General features: G+C 31.9%; 1 protein-coding gene across 1 annotated transcript in view; it reads left to right on the top strand.

The window, feature by feature from the left end:
* Nucleotides 1-1,247: 1,247 nt before the first annotated feature.
* LOC106462468 (coilin-like) overlaps nucleotides 1,248-13,870 on the top strand; it is a 33,847-nt gene continuing 21,224 nt past the window's right edge. The window contains exons 1-2 of the mRNA XM_013922394.2: nucleotides 1,248-1,579; nucleotides 12,336-13,545. Of these exons, the coding sequence (XP_013777848.1) occupies nucleotides 1,335-1,579; nucleotides 12,336-13,545 (1,455 nt within the window). The 5' untranslated portion in view covers nucleotides 1,248-1,334. The remainder of the gene's footprint in view (nucleotides 1,580-12,335; nucleotides 13,546-13,870) is intronic.

Raw genomic sequence — 13,870 nt, 5'->3', positions numbered from 1 at the left:
ACTTGGCAACAAACTTTGTATTTACTAAGCACACCTAGAGCTATCCACGTGACAGCTTATTCAAACATAAGTGAGGCCGTAACCTTAAAATATCACCATTGAAGGACACTGCTGTCAAAATTCTTGCACAACATGTAGTACTGTAAAAATCCACCCAGCGGAATAACAGGCATTACCTACTCGAGAATATAAAAGGAACAAAGGCAGCTAGAGCGAAATGGACTTAACTGTTTTCTCGGCCACGTGTTATGTCAAACCTGAATATACAGAATAAATTATAAGTTTAGAATAAATAATATAACAATACAATAAGATGAAAGCGCATGATATATTCATATACCACGGTAATAATTAAAGCTCCCAGAATTGTAGGATGTATTTATACACATATTGATTGCGAATCATAAGTTGTAATTATCTCTCTACACAAATCATTAGTGAGGCCTCACATGGAATATTGTGTATAGTTTTGTTCTCTTAACTCATCTAAAAAAGGATATTGACACATTATAAATGGTTCAAAAGACGGCCACTGGGATGGTTCCGGGTATGAAATGGTTATCTAATAGGAATAAATTTAGATCTAACTTATTTGCTCTGAAGTTTACAAGATTATCCGGGGGATCGATAGGATAAATACCCCTAATTTCATTTATGCTATATTCTGAAGATAATAGGACAATAGTTAAGACAAGTTTATTTTTTCTAACAGGGTAATTGACTTATGGAATGAGTTGCTGTCGGAGTCAAAGAGAGGAAATTGTGCTTTAATTCACGACAAATAAAAGTTGCATTCGAATTTTTACTTTTCTTAAGGGTGGGTGCGAAGGACAGACTTTGAGGATCAAATGGTTTATTGATGTCCACATGTTATATTTTTTCAATTATTTCCCTACTGATTAAAGTATAAACCAATATTAAATATACATGACTTAACTACGGGTCGCTTTCTCTTCTTTGTCAAGTCCGAATGTATAATTTTCTTTTTAAACTCATTCTGTTAACAATGCCAAAAGAAAACATAAATTTCTTAGTTTATTATTAAAATTTGAAAAGCGATGAAAGATTTGACGTTCATTGATATGTGATTTACAAAGTGATACGCGAAAGAATGCTTTAACCATATCTGAATCTGTTTGTATTGAAATGACCACCATAATTGATAAATATTTTTATACTTAACGGTTCATTATATTAGTTCTAAAACTGTTATGATATTCTGCTCAGAATAGTTATAGCTAGTTATAACAGGTGTCGTCTCTTCATGGGCTCTCAATACAAGAACTAGGAGTCCGGCTTGTCTAGGGTTAATATTTCATCGTATAAAGTTCACAATGGCAAACTGTAGTAACATAATGAGGGTTAGAGTAGATCTTTCAGCAACAGAAATTAATAGTTTAAGTTCTTTCTGTTGGTTGTCTGTGGATATTTCAATTGTGAAAAGAGTGTCAGATTTTGAAAATCTAATAATACGGAGGTTTCAGCTAAATCCTCAACATAAACTTCAACTTTATGTGAAACATTATTTACTACCTTCTGATGAAACTATCTTTCTGGTTAGGGATGATGATCTTGTGAGGTAGGTATAAACAACACGTTGATTTTTTTGCTAATAATTATTTGATTTTGATATTGTCTACTAATATAATCAAGTGTACATCTTCCAGATGCACAAATTCGTATATTGTGATCACTTTTGGTTGTGTCCATAGATTGGCCTTAGAAATACCCCCAAATACCAAAAACATAAATTTGTAAAGCTTTCAATAACATTAATAATAATATAACTTAAGTATATCTGACAGTTTTACTTGTAGAATGTTAAAAAATGGAAACAAGATGACTGCATTAGAGGATGGAACAACCAGGATTGATATTAAGATCTTGGGTGTTTCTAGCTGTGAAGAGGATGCTGCTGATTTACAAAGGATTTAGATCATTTAGTGATTGGGCAAGTAAATGGTAAATGGGTTTTAATTATAATAAATGCAAGGTAATGCATGTAGGTTATCTCAATTTGAATTATAAGTATAATTTGGATGGGAATAACCTTAACAGTGTTATGGAGGAAAGGGATCTTTATGTAATGATTGATCAGTTTCTTAAGCCATCCAAGGAGTGTGCTGTTGCTATTGGTATAAGTAGGATTTTAGGTTGTATTTACAGAAGTATTGAATCAGAGTTTAAAGAGGTTATAATTTCATTGTATAGGTCACTGGTTAGACAACATTTGGAGTATTGTGTTTAGTCTTGGGCTCCTTACCGTAGGAAGGACATTGAAAGAGTTTCAGAGGAGGGTTAGTAGAATGTGCCTAGGATGGAAAAGTTTAGATCTCTCAAATTGTTTTCTCTTGAAAAAAGAAGAGTTCTGATTGATGTGTTTGAGATTGTAAAGGGAATTAATAGTTTTGATGCATCATCTTTTTTTTTTATACTTACAGTGGGAATAGTAGGGCTAGGGGACACAAATATAAATATTGGCTGGGTGGGAGTCATCTTCAGCGAAGACAGTTTTATTTTTCTAACAGGGTGGTTGGCCTTTGGAATGGGTTGCCTTCAGATGTTGTGGAGGCAGAAATTCAAGTGCATTTAAGAGAAAGCTTGATAACTATATAAATGATAAGGGCTGGCATTAAATTTGTTTTTAACTTATTTACTTAATAGTTTTAGTTTAATTCAGAGGATTGGACAGCCGAGATAGACAAATAGGTCCTTTGTTGTCCCAAGACATGTTATGTTATTACTGTATGTTATTATTATTATGTATTAATACTATTAATAATTGTAAAATTTAGTATTTACTAATTACCACCACTACTACTACCACTAGTGTTAGGCTTATCAGACTTAGATTATGAGAGCTCTTTGCTTTTTAATAATAATTTTGATATACAATTGAGTACATTTCAGTCTAATGGGGTATTCCTGCTTTTTATGAAGGATGGAAGCTTGTTCCCCTCTGAGAATTAAGGAGAAAACTTGAATAGGGACTTTAAAAAAACAACTACTGGTACTACTACTTGTATATCAAAAAGTTAAGATTTTTAGTCTTAATAGTTCCTGTTAAAAATTTGGCCTGGGAGATTACAATGTGGTTTAAGGTAACACCAATCACTTCCATTATTATTGGCACTAAGATATTGGTCGTAGATATTGATACGGCACAAGTGAAGTTAAAGTTGAGAGTACTTGGATTCCATATGTACATTTTGATTTGAATTACTCATTTACTGACATATTTTGTTAAAAAATTACTGCCTTATTTCACAATTTGGAGTTTGTAAACATGAACAACGTGCATGTAAGAAAACTCTTTCAAGGTAAGAGAATGTGTTTTAATAAAAATAACAGTTATGACCACATTTGATGGATCTATAGTGACCACAGAATACCCCAAAACACCAAAAACATAAACTTAAAAAAGCTTTCTGTAAGTACATCTGACAGTTTGAGAATGTTTTTTGAATAGTTTTAAGCTTATCCATTTTAATTACTTTCTTTTAAGAAAATTAATATCTGATCTCTATCATATTATATGTCAGCTATTAGATGAAGAAAGAAAGAGTAATGTGTTAAAATAATTGTGTATTGAAGATTTCTTTATTTGATTGTAAGTCAAAGATACTTTTTGATGTTACACATTTGCAATTAAAAAATAATTCAAGAAATAGTTTTGTTACTGTCAAATGTCCATTTTTAGAAATAATTAAACTTATTTAAATGTCAAATATTTACTTTGAATTAAAATTTATATATATACAGCTCAAAGATGTGATATAAGGCTCATTGCTGTGCTAGTTGTGCTTCAAAAAGTTCATGGAATGTTTTGTTTGGACATCTTTAATTTTTGTCTGGAACATTTTTTCCATAACACAAAATTCATAATGTCTAAATAATCTGTAGTTTCCTATGTTGTATAATATCTGTCTTAGATTCAAATATGCAGTTTGATTATGTCAGCCAAAACGTTCATAAGTGCCAGTGTACTACGAATTTTCCAATCTGTATCTATTTTCCTGATGTGACTGAGTGATTCTGCATTGTGGGTATACCACCTTTACTCTGTGTTTTTGCTCTGTTTTACTAGATTTTGATGATTTAGTTGGAGTTTCATTTTGCATTTTGTTGAAGTAGTACAGAAATTCTGCATTGTTGATTGAGGTCAAGAAGGTGGAAGATCTATCCTCAAATGGGAAATTATTGTCTGTATTTAGAAAGCCTTCTTCAAATATTTTATCTAAGATTTTATGTTCATATTTGTTTTAACTCTGATGTAGTTCTGCAGATAATTGGACACATTATCAAAGCTGGTGGGAAGCAACATCTATCACTTTTATGTTCTTTTTTGTCTTCATTTCTCATTTTCAAAGCGGTTAGTAATATAATATCAATTTGAGGTATTGCCCTCTTGTTGATATGGGAGAGAAAGTAAGGATATTTTCTGATATACCCTACCTCCTCTCACATAATTGCTTCCCTTGATTTGTGCTGCCCTCTCTGTTCACAATTTTTGCTCGCTATTAGCTTTGATGCTCCCACCTACCCTCACGTGTTTACATGCGATATAGTTGTGCTGTAACATGCATATGAGCATGCAAAAACCCTCCACCAGTAGATGTAAGACACATCCTGCTAATGCAAACTGACTTCCTCTATGTTGTAGAGTACTATCATCACTTCTTAATTTGGCAATCACAAGTGCAATTGTATACAATTTTTGCTCATTACATCTCGTTTTTGTGTTCACTTTTTGATACTTTTTTTTACAACTTTCAGTTTGTTGTCATATATTTTTTTGTGGAAAGTTTTTCTTTCTTTTTCCACACGTCTCAGTTTCATGTAAGAACTACAATTTCTGGTATGAATTCTGCCACGCTTAATGATACTGTGACTTCAGGCTCCACACTTTTGGCGGATGAGGTCTTGGCCTTGGTGCATTGAGAGTTTGACGATATGTGGCCTGTTACATCTCCTGAACGACATTCAGAACTTCCATTTCTTGGAGAATCTGTTCCTGAAGACGAAGAATTGTACAGCCTTTTTCCACCTCCTGCTCTGGAGACTCCTTTCCAGTGTACCTCACAGGATTTCCCTCATCCTTCCTTAGCCTTTCTGGACATGATCTCTGAGGTTTGCCTTTTGCCTCTTTCCCTTGTTTCATATGATTCTTCCTCCTCTCTCCTTCATCCTAGCCTGATGTCCAATTAATTGATTTTTCCCCTCCTCCTCAGATATTTATGTCCATGCTGAATATTCCTTATCCAATTGCGTACGGACACCAGCACACCTAGACGCCCATGTTTGGTGGACTTGCATGCTTTGGTTTACCACAGGTCAGAGTTTCCATTTCTTGATTCTCAGACCTTGGAATCACTGATTCAAGCATGGGGCTCTGATATTCTGCTACCCTTCACTTTTCCTCTGCCCAGTTCTCTTGTCTTACCCTAATGACTATCCTGTTATCTTTCATCCATCCACCTCCTTTCTGAAGCTATCTACAATTCCCTTGAGGGGTTCTCAGCAGATACACTTGCTCTTCTTTGCTCTACATTGGCACCTTTATCTTCATCAGCTTTGTCCCTCCATGTGTGGTTCCTTTGGTGTTGGATCTCTTTGGCAGTGATGTCACGTGTGCATTTGCTTGCTTCTTTTCTGCATGACCTTTGCCTGGCTCCTTTCTTGTGCCAGTCTGTTTATGGAGATGTCCCTGATACTTTAGAATTTCAGATGAAGGTTGTGCACCATCATTCCTCTATTTCCTTTATTGTTTCTCATATTTCCCAATCCTCTCTTGTTCCTATTCCTGTGTCTTGTCCTCCAGCATCATCTACTTGTTGTTCCTTCTTCCCATGTTTCAGCTGCGAGTTTGCAGATTGCCCATCATTGCTTTTTCAGACATCAGTAAGTTGGTGACCACCCCTTGGGTTCTGGACCTCTGGGGGCTCAGTTGGTCAGACTTGCTCATCTGTGGCACCCTTTTGCAGCTGATTCTTAGCTCTTAAAGTAATAGCAGAAGAACTGTTTCTTCATTTTTCCACTCCTCCTGCATTAACTCCAGTTCCCCCCAAAAAATAAATAAATTGAAATTACCTTTTTTGGTTTTTAGAATGACTTCAAATGTAACATGAAACTACATTTGTTTATCCTAAGTAGCTTTAAACTCGTAATAATATACATCAATTTATAATTAAATTTTATTGTTTTATTGCCCTTTTGATTGCTCTTTGAACCATATCTAACTACTATTTGTGCGATTATAAGTTGTAAATCACTTGGGGAACATGCAGCTGACTTTATGCTATCGAATTACCTTACTCACGAGCTGCTTGCATGTGTGTCTCATAAAATATTTTAATTATATTATTATTATCATTTATTTATTTTACCTAATCTAACCTTAACTAACCTAAAGAGATCCCTATATTTACATTTTAGTTACTTTTATAATAATAAGTAAAGAATAAACATGAAAAACAAGAAATAAAGTACTTACCCAAATATTCTTTTTTTTTTTCGCTGTTGACTGTCGATGACACTTAACCCACCTTTTTTTATACTAGTGGTAGTAATGCACTAAATAATTTTTATTTAAATACATAATGCATCAGAAAACATTGAAATATAACATTCTAAAATCAGACAATTTCCTTTAACTACCATAATTTTTTCTGGGTTTATAAATATACATCAAGAGCTGTTACAAATTCATCCAAGCTAGTCATTACCTTTCCTGTGGGAATGAAGACTGTACTACCAGTGAAATTGACGATTATCTGTTCGGAACACAACATAATATAATTCGTCATTTGATAGATGAAAACCTTAGCTTTCATTTGGTTATAGGTAATATATATAATTAAATGTGAGAGAGAACTATTAACAAATCCTGAAGGAGATGATGTGACAGGTGGGTGTGGTAGGAGGGGTCTGATTTTCTATTTGATAGCTGTGTAACCAAACGAAATTGAAGGCTAAAAAAATTATGATTTGTCTGAGCAATGACAATTTTATAGTGAATAATGTATGTTTAATTTCGTAGTTACTGGAATGGTGGTGGATAAAATAGAGAAGAGAAGATATCTAGAGAAAATGTGTCACGTATGTCACACTAAGGAAAATTCAGGATTTTTTAAAGTATTGCCTTATACAATTAAGAACTTGTATACATTAAAATATGGGTTATTAGCTAAGATTTTATGCTATACTAATTGGTATAGCATAAACAAACAGAAGTTTAATAAAATTTTAAATGTAAAACACTGAAACCTTGTGTCATGCGTAGTAAAGGATACCTGTGGCGATAGGGTTAAAGGTAGTCATGGGAAAAATTATTTTCCCATGAAACGTGGTCTTTTGCATGTTGCACTTTTTGTATAGATTAATTTTCTCATACCATTCCAAGCATGTGATCTGCTTTTCATTAGCTCGTTTGTTATCTTTTCTCATTTTTGTATTTAAGATTCTTCAATTGTTAAAATCCTTGATAGCATTAAGTTCATCCTCAAGGGTCATCTCTTTATACATTTTGTGTGGCTTTTCTTGTTGTTGAGCTATATGATGTCCAGGTGGTTTGGTGGTATGGATAATTTTTATTTTTAGAATTGTTATGCAAACATTCCATGTCTTCAAGTACACCAGTACATTCTCTGATAACTTTCTTTTAAATTTTGAGTTTTTGGCCACAGCTGGATCAAATAATATACTTTCTGAAAATACTCTGTCTTTTCAATGTTGTGTAATACTGGTTGATGCATATGGTGTTATCTTCTGTGGGTCATGAAGCTTATACAACAAATGCTCTTTTATTGTTTACTTTCTTTGGGATTCAAAAACTACCATTTTTCTAACATACAGTTTGAATTGTTGACTAAAAATATAGAAATGTTTTGACAGTTGTGCCTTTCTTGGAGGCCCAAACATCAAAGTCATCATAAAAGTCATTATGCTTGTTATTCTTTTTTTCTCTCCATGTTTTTTGGTATTATCAATAGCCATGTAACTGTTGCCTTTACACCCCAAAGAAACCTCATTAAAAATTGGTTGATCACTAGTTACATCTGATATAGCTTCACTGGTAGGGAATTCACCTTTAGAGACTGATTTCAGTTTTGCATCTGTATTTGAACTATCTTCAACACTATAATTACTATAGTCCTCCTTATCAGTACCATTGCTCAGTTAAGCATTTTCTGGTGCTGTCACTGGAGTTCATCGGATTATTTTCATTGTAGCTATGTATGTCACCTTCATCAACCTCAGACTACATCATCTTAGAGGTACCAGTTTCTTGACAAATACTTTGTCACATGACTACCTTTAATCTGGGAAAATACTCATTGTTATATGTTGCTATTAGGATGAAGTAACTTGTAACCCATATATTAGGTTCTTTTCCCTTTCAAGTGCACATAATTGTAAGGCTCCTAGTTGGCCATAGGTTAGAGTAATTATTGAATGTGTATATGCCAAATCAGATGGATCATTAACTGAGGGATAAACATAACTTATTGTTTTACACAAAGCATCAGCAGTGGCTATCTTGGTTCAAGCAGAAGAATACTAACCAGATTGTGTGCAGGCTATATGAATGTTCTTAAAATGGTAAAATTAGAACATTAGTTGCATTAGTGACCCATTTATACTGTTCTACATTTAGGCATATTTGGATACAATTCTTAACATGGATTTGTGGAGAGTACTGTTCATGGTGATATAATGACAAAGAAATGACATTTAACAAATAATTACCATCAGCTGATATGGATAATGATGTTTTAACTTGTGCTGTATCATGTCACTGCATGGTGTAATGGCTGTTGTAGCCATTTTTTAACTTATTGATTGTGCCTGCTCTAAATGCAAGCAGAATTTTTGCGAGCCATACACCATGTACGGCACATTCACACTCAATTGCTGGAGACTGACTGTATGCTGTATGGCAAATCAGCAGTGAATGGATTAATGGAATCTGATATGTCATTGTCTGGTACAAGATATTAATCTTAGAACATTTATTAGAACACCATTGAATTAATCAAAAATAATAATGAGAAATGACAATATTCCATTATGTAAGTAGTTGAAATAATCAAAAACACACTAATCAGAAACACTAAGTTTGATTAATTGGTTATTTTGGTGACATAATTGATATAACTGATGCTCATAGGTAATTGATTACATTAATTAATAAGTTTATCACCCAGCTTTAGTCATGACTCATGAAAATAATCAACTGAATGAAGTAAAGGTTTCTGATTATTACAATTTTTGATTATTCCAATTATTCATGTTATTAAAATATTGTCATTAGATATGTTTGTTATTAAGCACAAAGTAACACAATGGGCTATCTGTGCTCTGCTCACTGTGGTTATTGTAACCCAATTTTTAGTATTATAAGTTTAATTTTTATTTTCTATTAATTCATGTTTGTTTTAAGGTTGGGCTAGCATGACCTTGTGATTTGGGGGGATTGCTTTGTGACTTGAGGGTCTCAGATTTAATTCCTTTTGCTAACAAACTTGCTTGCCCTTTCTGCCTTAATGGCATCATATTTGTTTCTGAATTATGATGGAGCTATCTGCTACCATCCCTAATCTTGAACTTGCAACTATAGGGAAGACAACTGGCTTGCATCACCCACTGCTAACTCTTGGACTTCTTTAGTATTAAGTAAAGTGTAAAGTTACTGTTTTCTATACTAAGGTATATTTCTAATTTATAGTTGTGTAACTGTATTCTTTAATGTTTAATAAGGAGTAAAATCTGTTTTTACATTGTTATATCGTAATTTATATTTTATGTTACTTCATTCTTTAGCTTTAAATATACTACAAATAAAGATTTTCTTTATAGTGTATGTTTGTAACAACACACCTCTCACTTTCCTGAATTTGTATCCTGGTATAAGTTGTGACAGGTATTGGCATGTGTGGAACCAGCAACTTTCCAACAATAGAGGAAATAATTATGAAGAATTATTCTTTATTCATTTAGTCATGCTGGCCTGTTAATCATGTACTAAATTATGAATGTAAATGTGTTATTCAGTTTTCAATAAACAACAATGAGATCAAGCAACTGATCCTGTTTTTTAAACATTTTTCAAACATAAAAAAAATCAACTACCTACCAGAGAGGTTTTACAATTAAAGTTTTTTTATATGCTTAAAATATGTTCTCCATGTAGTGAGCTCTGATATTTTTTTTTATGTGAACATTAGCATTGTTGATTATATTTCATGTATTCTTACACAAGTTTTGCAAAAATGTTATTTCCAACAATTAAAGATGTATTCAATTACTAACCTGACTGTAGGTATGGCCTGAACTAGTTGTTGTTATTTAAAATATTTTACTTGTGAAGTTTTTTTAGGGTTATAAAAAGTTGTTTGAAAATGTCGTGAAGTAATTTGCTTATTTTAATCAACAACAATTCAGTAGTTTTAGTATAGTAGTTTTGTGGAAATTTGTAGGGAGAAACCCAAGGAATGCTGTTAATTGAATTTTCAGCTTGTTATAGGTTTTGTACTAATTTGCATGTATGATTCATTTTCATGTACAAAGTTTAGGATCAATATAGTAACTTAATCCTAAATTATTGTACCCAAAGATCAGGTTTCCTCTGGCTTTTGAAACTATTTTTTGTAAATGAATTTTTTGGCACAAATTTTAAAGTAAATTTTATGTTATTTCTAGCTTTATTTCATCCATTTTTGCTTTAAAATATTTAGAAACCATATTTTGTTATTCTCTAAAATGTATTTAGTGATTCTTGTGTTGCCCACCCCAAGAGCCGGCCTTATTTTTTGATATTATTTTTATGGCTGTGGTATTCAAATAACTTAGGTAAGTTGATTAACTGGCTGCTAAATGATTTTTAATTGCAGTTGTGATATGTTTTCAATAGAAACATTATTACTGTTATCAGTGATAGTAAAACATTATTTAATTATAAATCTATTTCATTTACAAAGGTTAGTTGGGTATCATGGTATATTTTAAAAACAAAGAAAATGACAACCTCATAAGAATTGTCTTGACATTAGCGATTTGCCAAATGTTCAGATTATCCTTAAGAAAATTATGCGAAACATTTTTGATATTTTGTAATTCTTTTTTTAAGATCTCTTGTGAGAATACTCAATTAGTTGAGCTCATTCACCAATTAGCAAATTCCACTACTTGCCCACCTCTCTGTAATTAGTGATCATTGTCATGGTATATGTACATTCAGTATTTAAAGAGAGAAAACTGTAAAACCTCTGCTTTCATCTACTTGCTTTATAAATGTCTTATTTAACATGTATTCAAGTTAGATATTTATGTTAGTGTAACAACATTCCAAGGCTAGAAGTTTAGAAAATTGCATTATTTCTTTGTGCTATTTGAAGATAAATATTTTCTTAAGTAGAAAAGGTGTATAAAGTCTAATTTTCATTTTTAATTATTTTATATATACATTCACAATATTCCAATGGCTAATTATAACATTCATTATTCATAGGCTTCAGTAACATTTATTTTTGGAAATTTATTTGATTTAGGTTTAATGAGTTTTTTGTTGTTGTTTTAATTCCATATTTTAAAATCTTTTACATGGGAGAAATGCTTGAACCAAGATATGCAAGACTTAAAAATATGTATAGAGGATAACTTGTTTCAAAAATTTTGCATAGCAACAATTGCTACACAAAATACATTTTGCTTAGCAGTTAGAAAAGTGTGCATAAGTTGCACCAGCACATATCAGATATGTGCAATCGAGAAAACAAAAAGTACTACATTAAAATGTCTTGAATTGTGAGAAAAACATTCAAAACACCATTTGTTTTGTGTAAAAAATATTTTAATGTTTAGTATTTCTATGAATTTTTAACCTTGAAAATGCTACTGTACATTTCTTTTCTTACTAGGCCTACTCACAATATCTATTTTTCTAAGATATTCAAGATATATCTTTATTTTCCATAATATATATCAGACCTTATTCTAAAATTGAAAAAGAAAAATTAGGCCATAATTTAGACTTAAAACGTGTTTTTTTATACAGCAATGTTATGATCAAACTAAACATTACTTACCTAGAAACTATGTAGAAATCATACAAGTTATGGATAAATTAAGTTGTGCATTGGCTATAATAAAAATGTTTTACACTGTATTTAGCTAGATAAGATTGAATCACAAATAGAGCCAATTTGGATTTCAAAGTGTGATGCAATACTAGGCAACTTATTCCCTGTTGTATAAATTAGATATGTACAAGTAGGTGTTGTGAGTTTAATATTTCACAGTATTTGATATAGTATTCTTTCTCTTATTTTTCCTAGAGTTGTTCCTGCAACAGAAAATTTGTGTTCTGAACCATCATCTAAAACTGAACAACTTTGTGCATATATTCCCAGCCAAGAAGTTGATGTTTTGTTAGAAAATAATGGACCAAAGCACCATAAACACAAGAAAAAGAAAAGAAAACATGATAAAGATGAAAATGAAATGGAAGGAGTTTCTCTTGAGTCCAAGTTTATAAAAAAACAGCGAAAACATTTTAAATGTTCAACAGAAAATGTCCAGGAACTAGAAACAAATAAAACACCTGTCTTCAATGTGTATAGGACTGATACTGCTTACATTGAAGATAATACTAATGATCAGAAGATAAGTGAGGAAGGAATTGAAATAACAAAAAACAAGAAAGAAAATGAGGCAAGAACGAAAGATATTTCTTCAGCTAAAGAATTAAATGAAGATACCACTCAGGAAGAAATGAAAAATATTACACCCAGTAAGTCTGAGGATTGTGAAACCAAAACCAATGAGGAAGAAAAAGAATATGAATTTTTGGAAAAGAAAATGCATAAAAGAAAACGTAAGAGAAAGAGCAAGAAGAGCTTAGAAATTGAGCCAAGTATCAATGCACATAATGAGAGTTCAGTCAAAATTTTACAGATGTCTTCAGGAAATAACTTGGAAAAAGAAACAAAAACCACTAGAGAAACACTGCCCTTTCATCCTCGATTCATGGCAATAAGAGGAATAAAGAAATATGAAAACAAGCATATTAAGTTTGATTATGATGATAAAGATGACATTAGCAAAGAAAACTATACTGGATTATGTCCTAAAGCCACCAGTACTCCATTTGATAGTTTAAGTTATACATCATCTATGAGGAACACTTCAGATAAAATCAGTAAAAATACCAGTACTTTTAATTCAACAGTAGAAGTGAGTAGCTCGGTAAGCAATAGTTTAAAAAATTGCACCTCTGACCTAATTAATGGTTCACCTGAGAAAATTGGAACAAGTAAAGATATGAGCTGTAGAGAAACCTTATCCTCTGTGTACAAAAATGTTATTTCACCATCAATTACAACCTTTGCAGTATCAGATAATTCAGATGTGAATAAGAGTCAGAAAAGTTATTCTTTTGATTGTGTACAGAAGAAAAATCCTCCAGAAGCAAAGCAAAGATTCAGGGAATTAAGTAAAAAAGAACAGCTTAATTCTGTGCTCACAAACAAGTCCATTTTTTTAAAGGTGATTTAGCGATACTGATCCTTTTATCAGCTCAGGTTGCAATTAGTAAAACAATAAGTTAAAACTTGATAAATACATGTATTTTCCAGAAACATAATTTACAGTAAATGCATGTAACTCAAATGAAAATGATGCAGATGGATTTTTTTTTTCACAAATTTATAAAACAAGCTATTTGGCTCTCTTCAATGTACAAATCATACTTGGAGTGTAATGTATATGTAAATATGCTATGCAAATTATAGAGAACTGTTTGATGTAGTGATTAAGGTCTAATATAGTAGTAAAAATGAAAAAAAAAAGTATTACAAGAAAGTCTTAAGTG

Source organism: Limulus polyphemus, unplaced genomic scaffold (genome assembly GCF_000517525.1).
Source record: "Limulus polyphemus unplaced genomic scaffold, Limulus_polyphemus-2.1.2 Scaffold1175, whole genome shotgun sequence".
Taxonomy (NCBI): Eukaryota; Metazoa; Arthropoda; class Merostomata; order Xiphosura; family Limulidae; genus Limulus; species Limulus polyphemus.
Note: the sequence above shows the minus strand (reverse complement) of the source record. Positions and strands in the feature narration are given on the sequence as shown.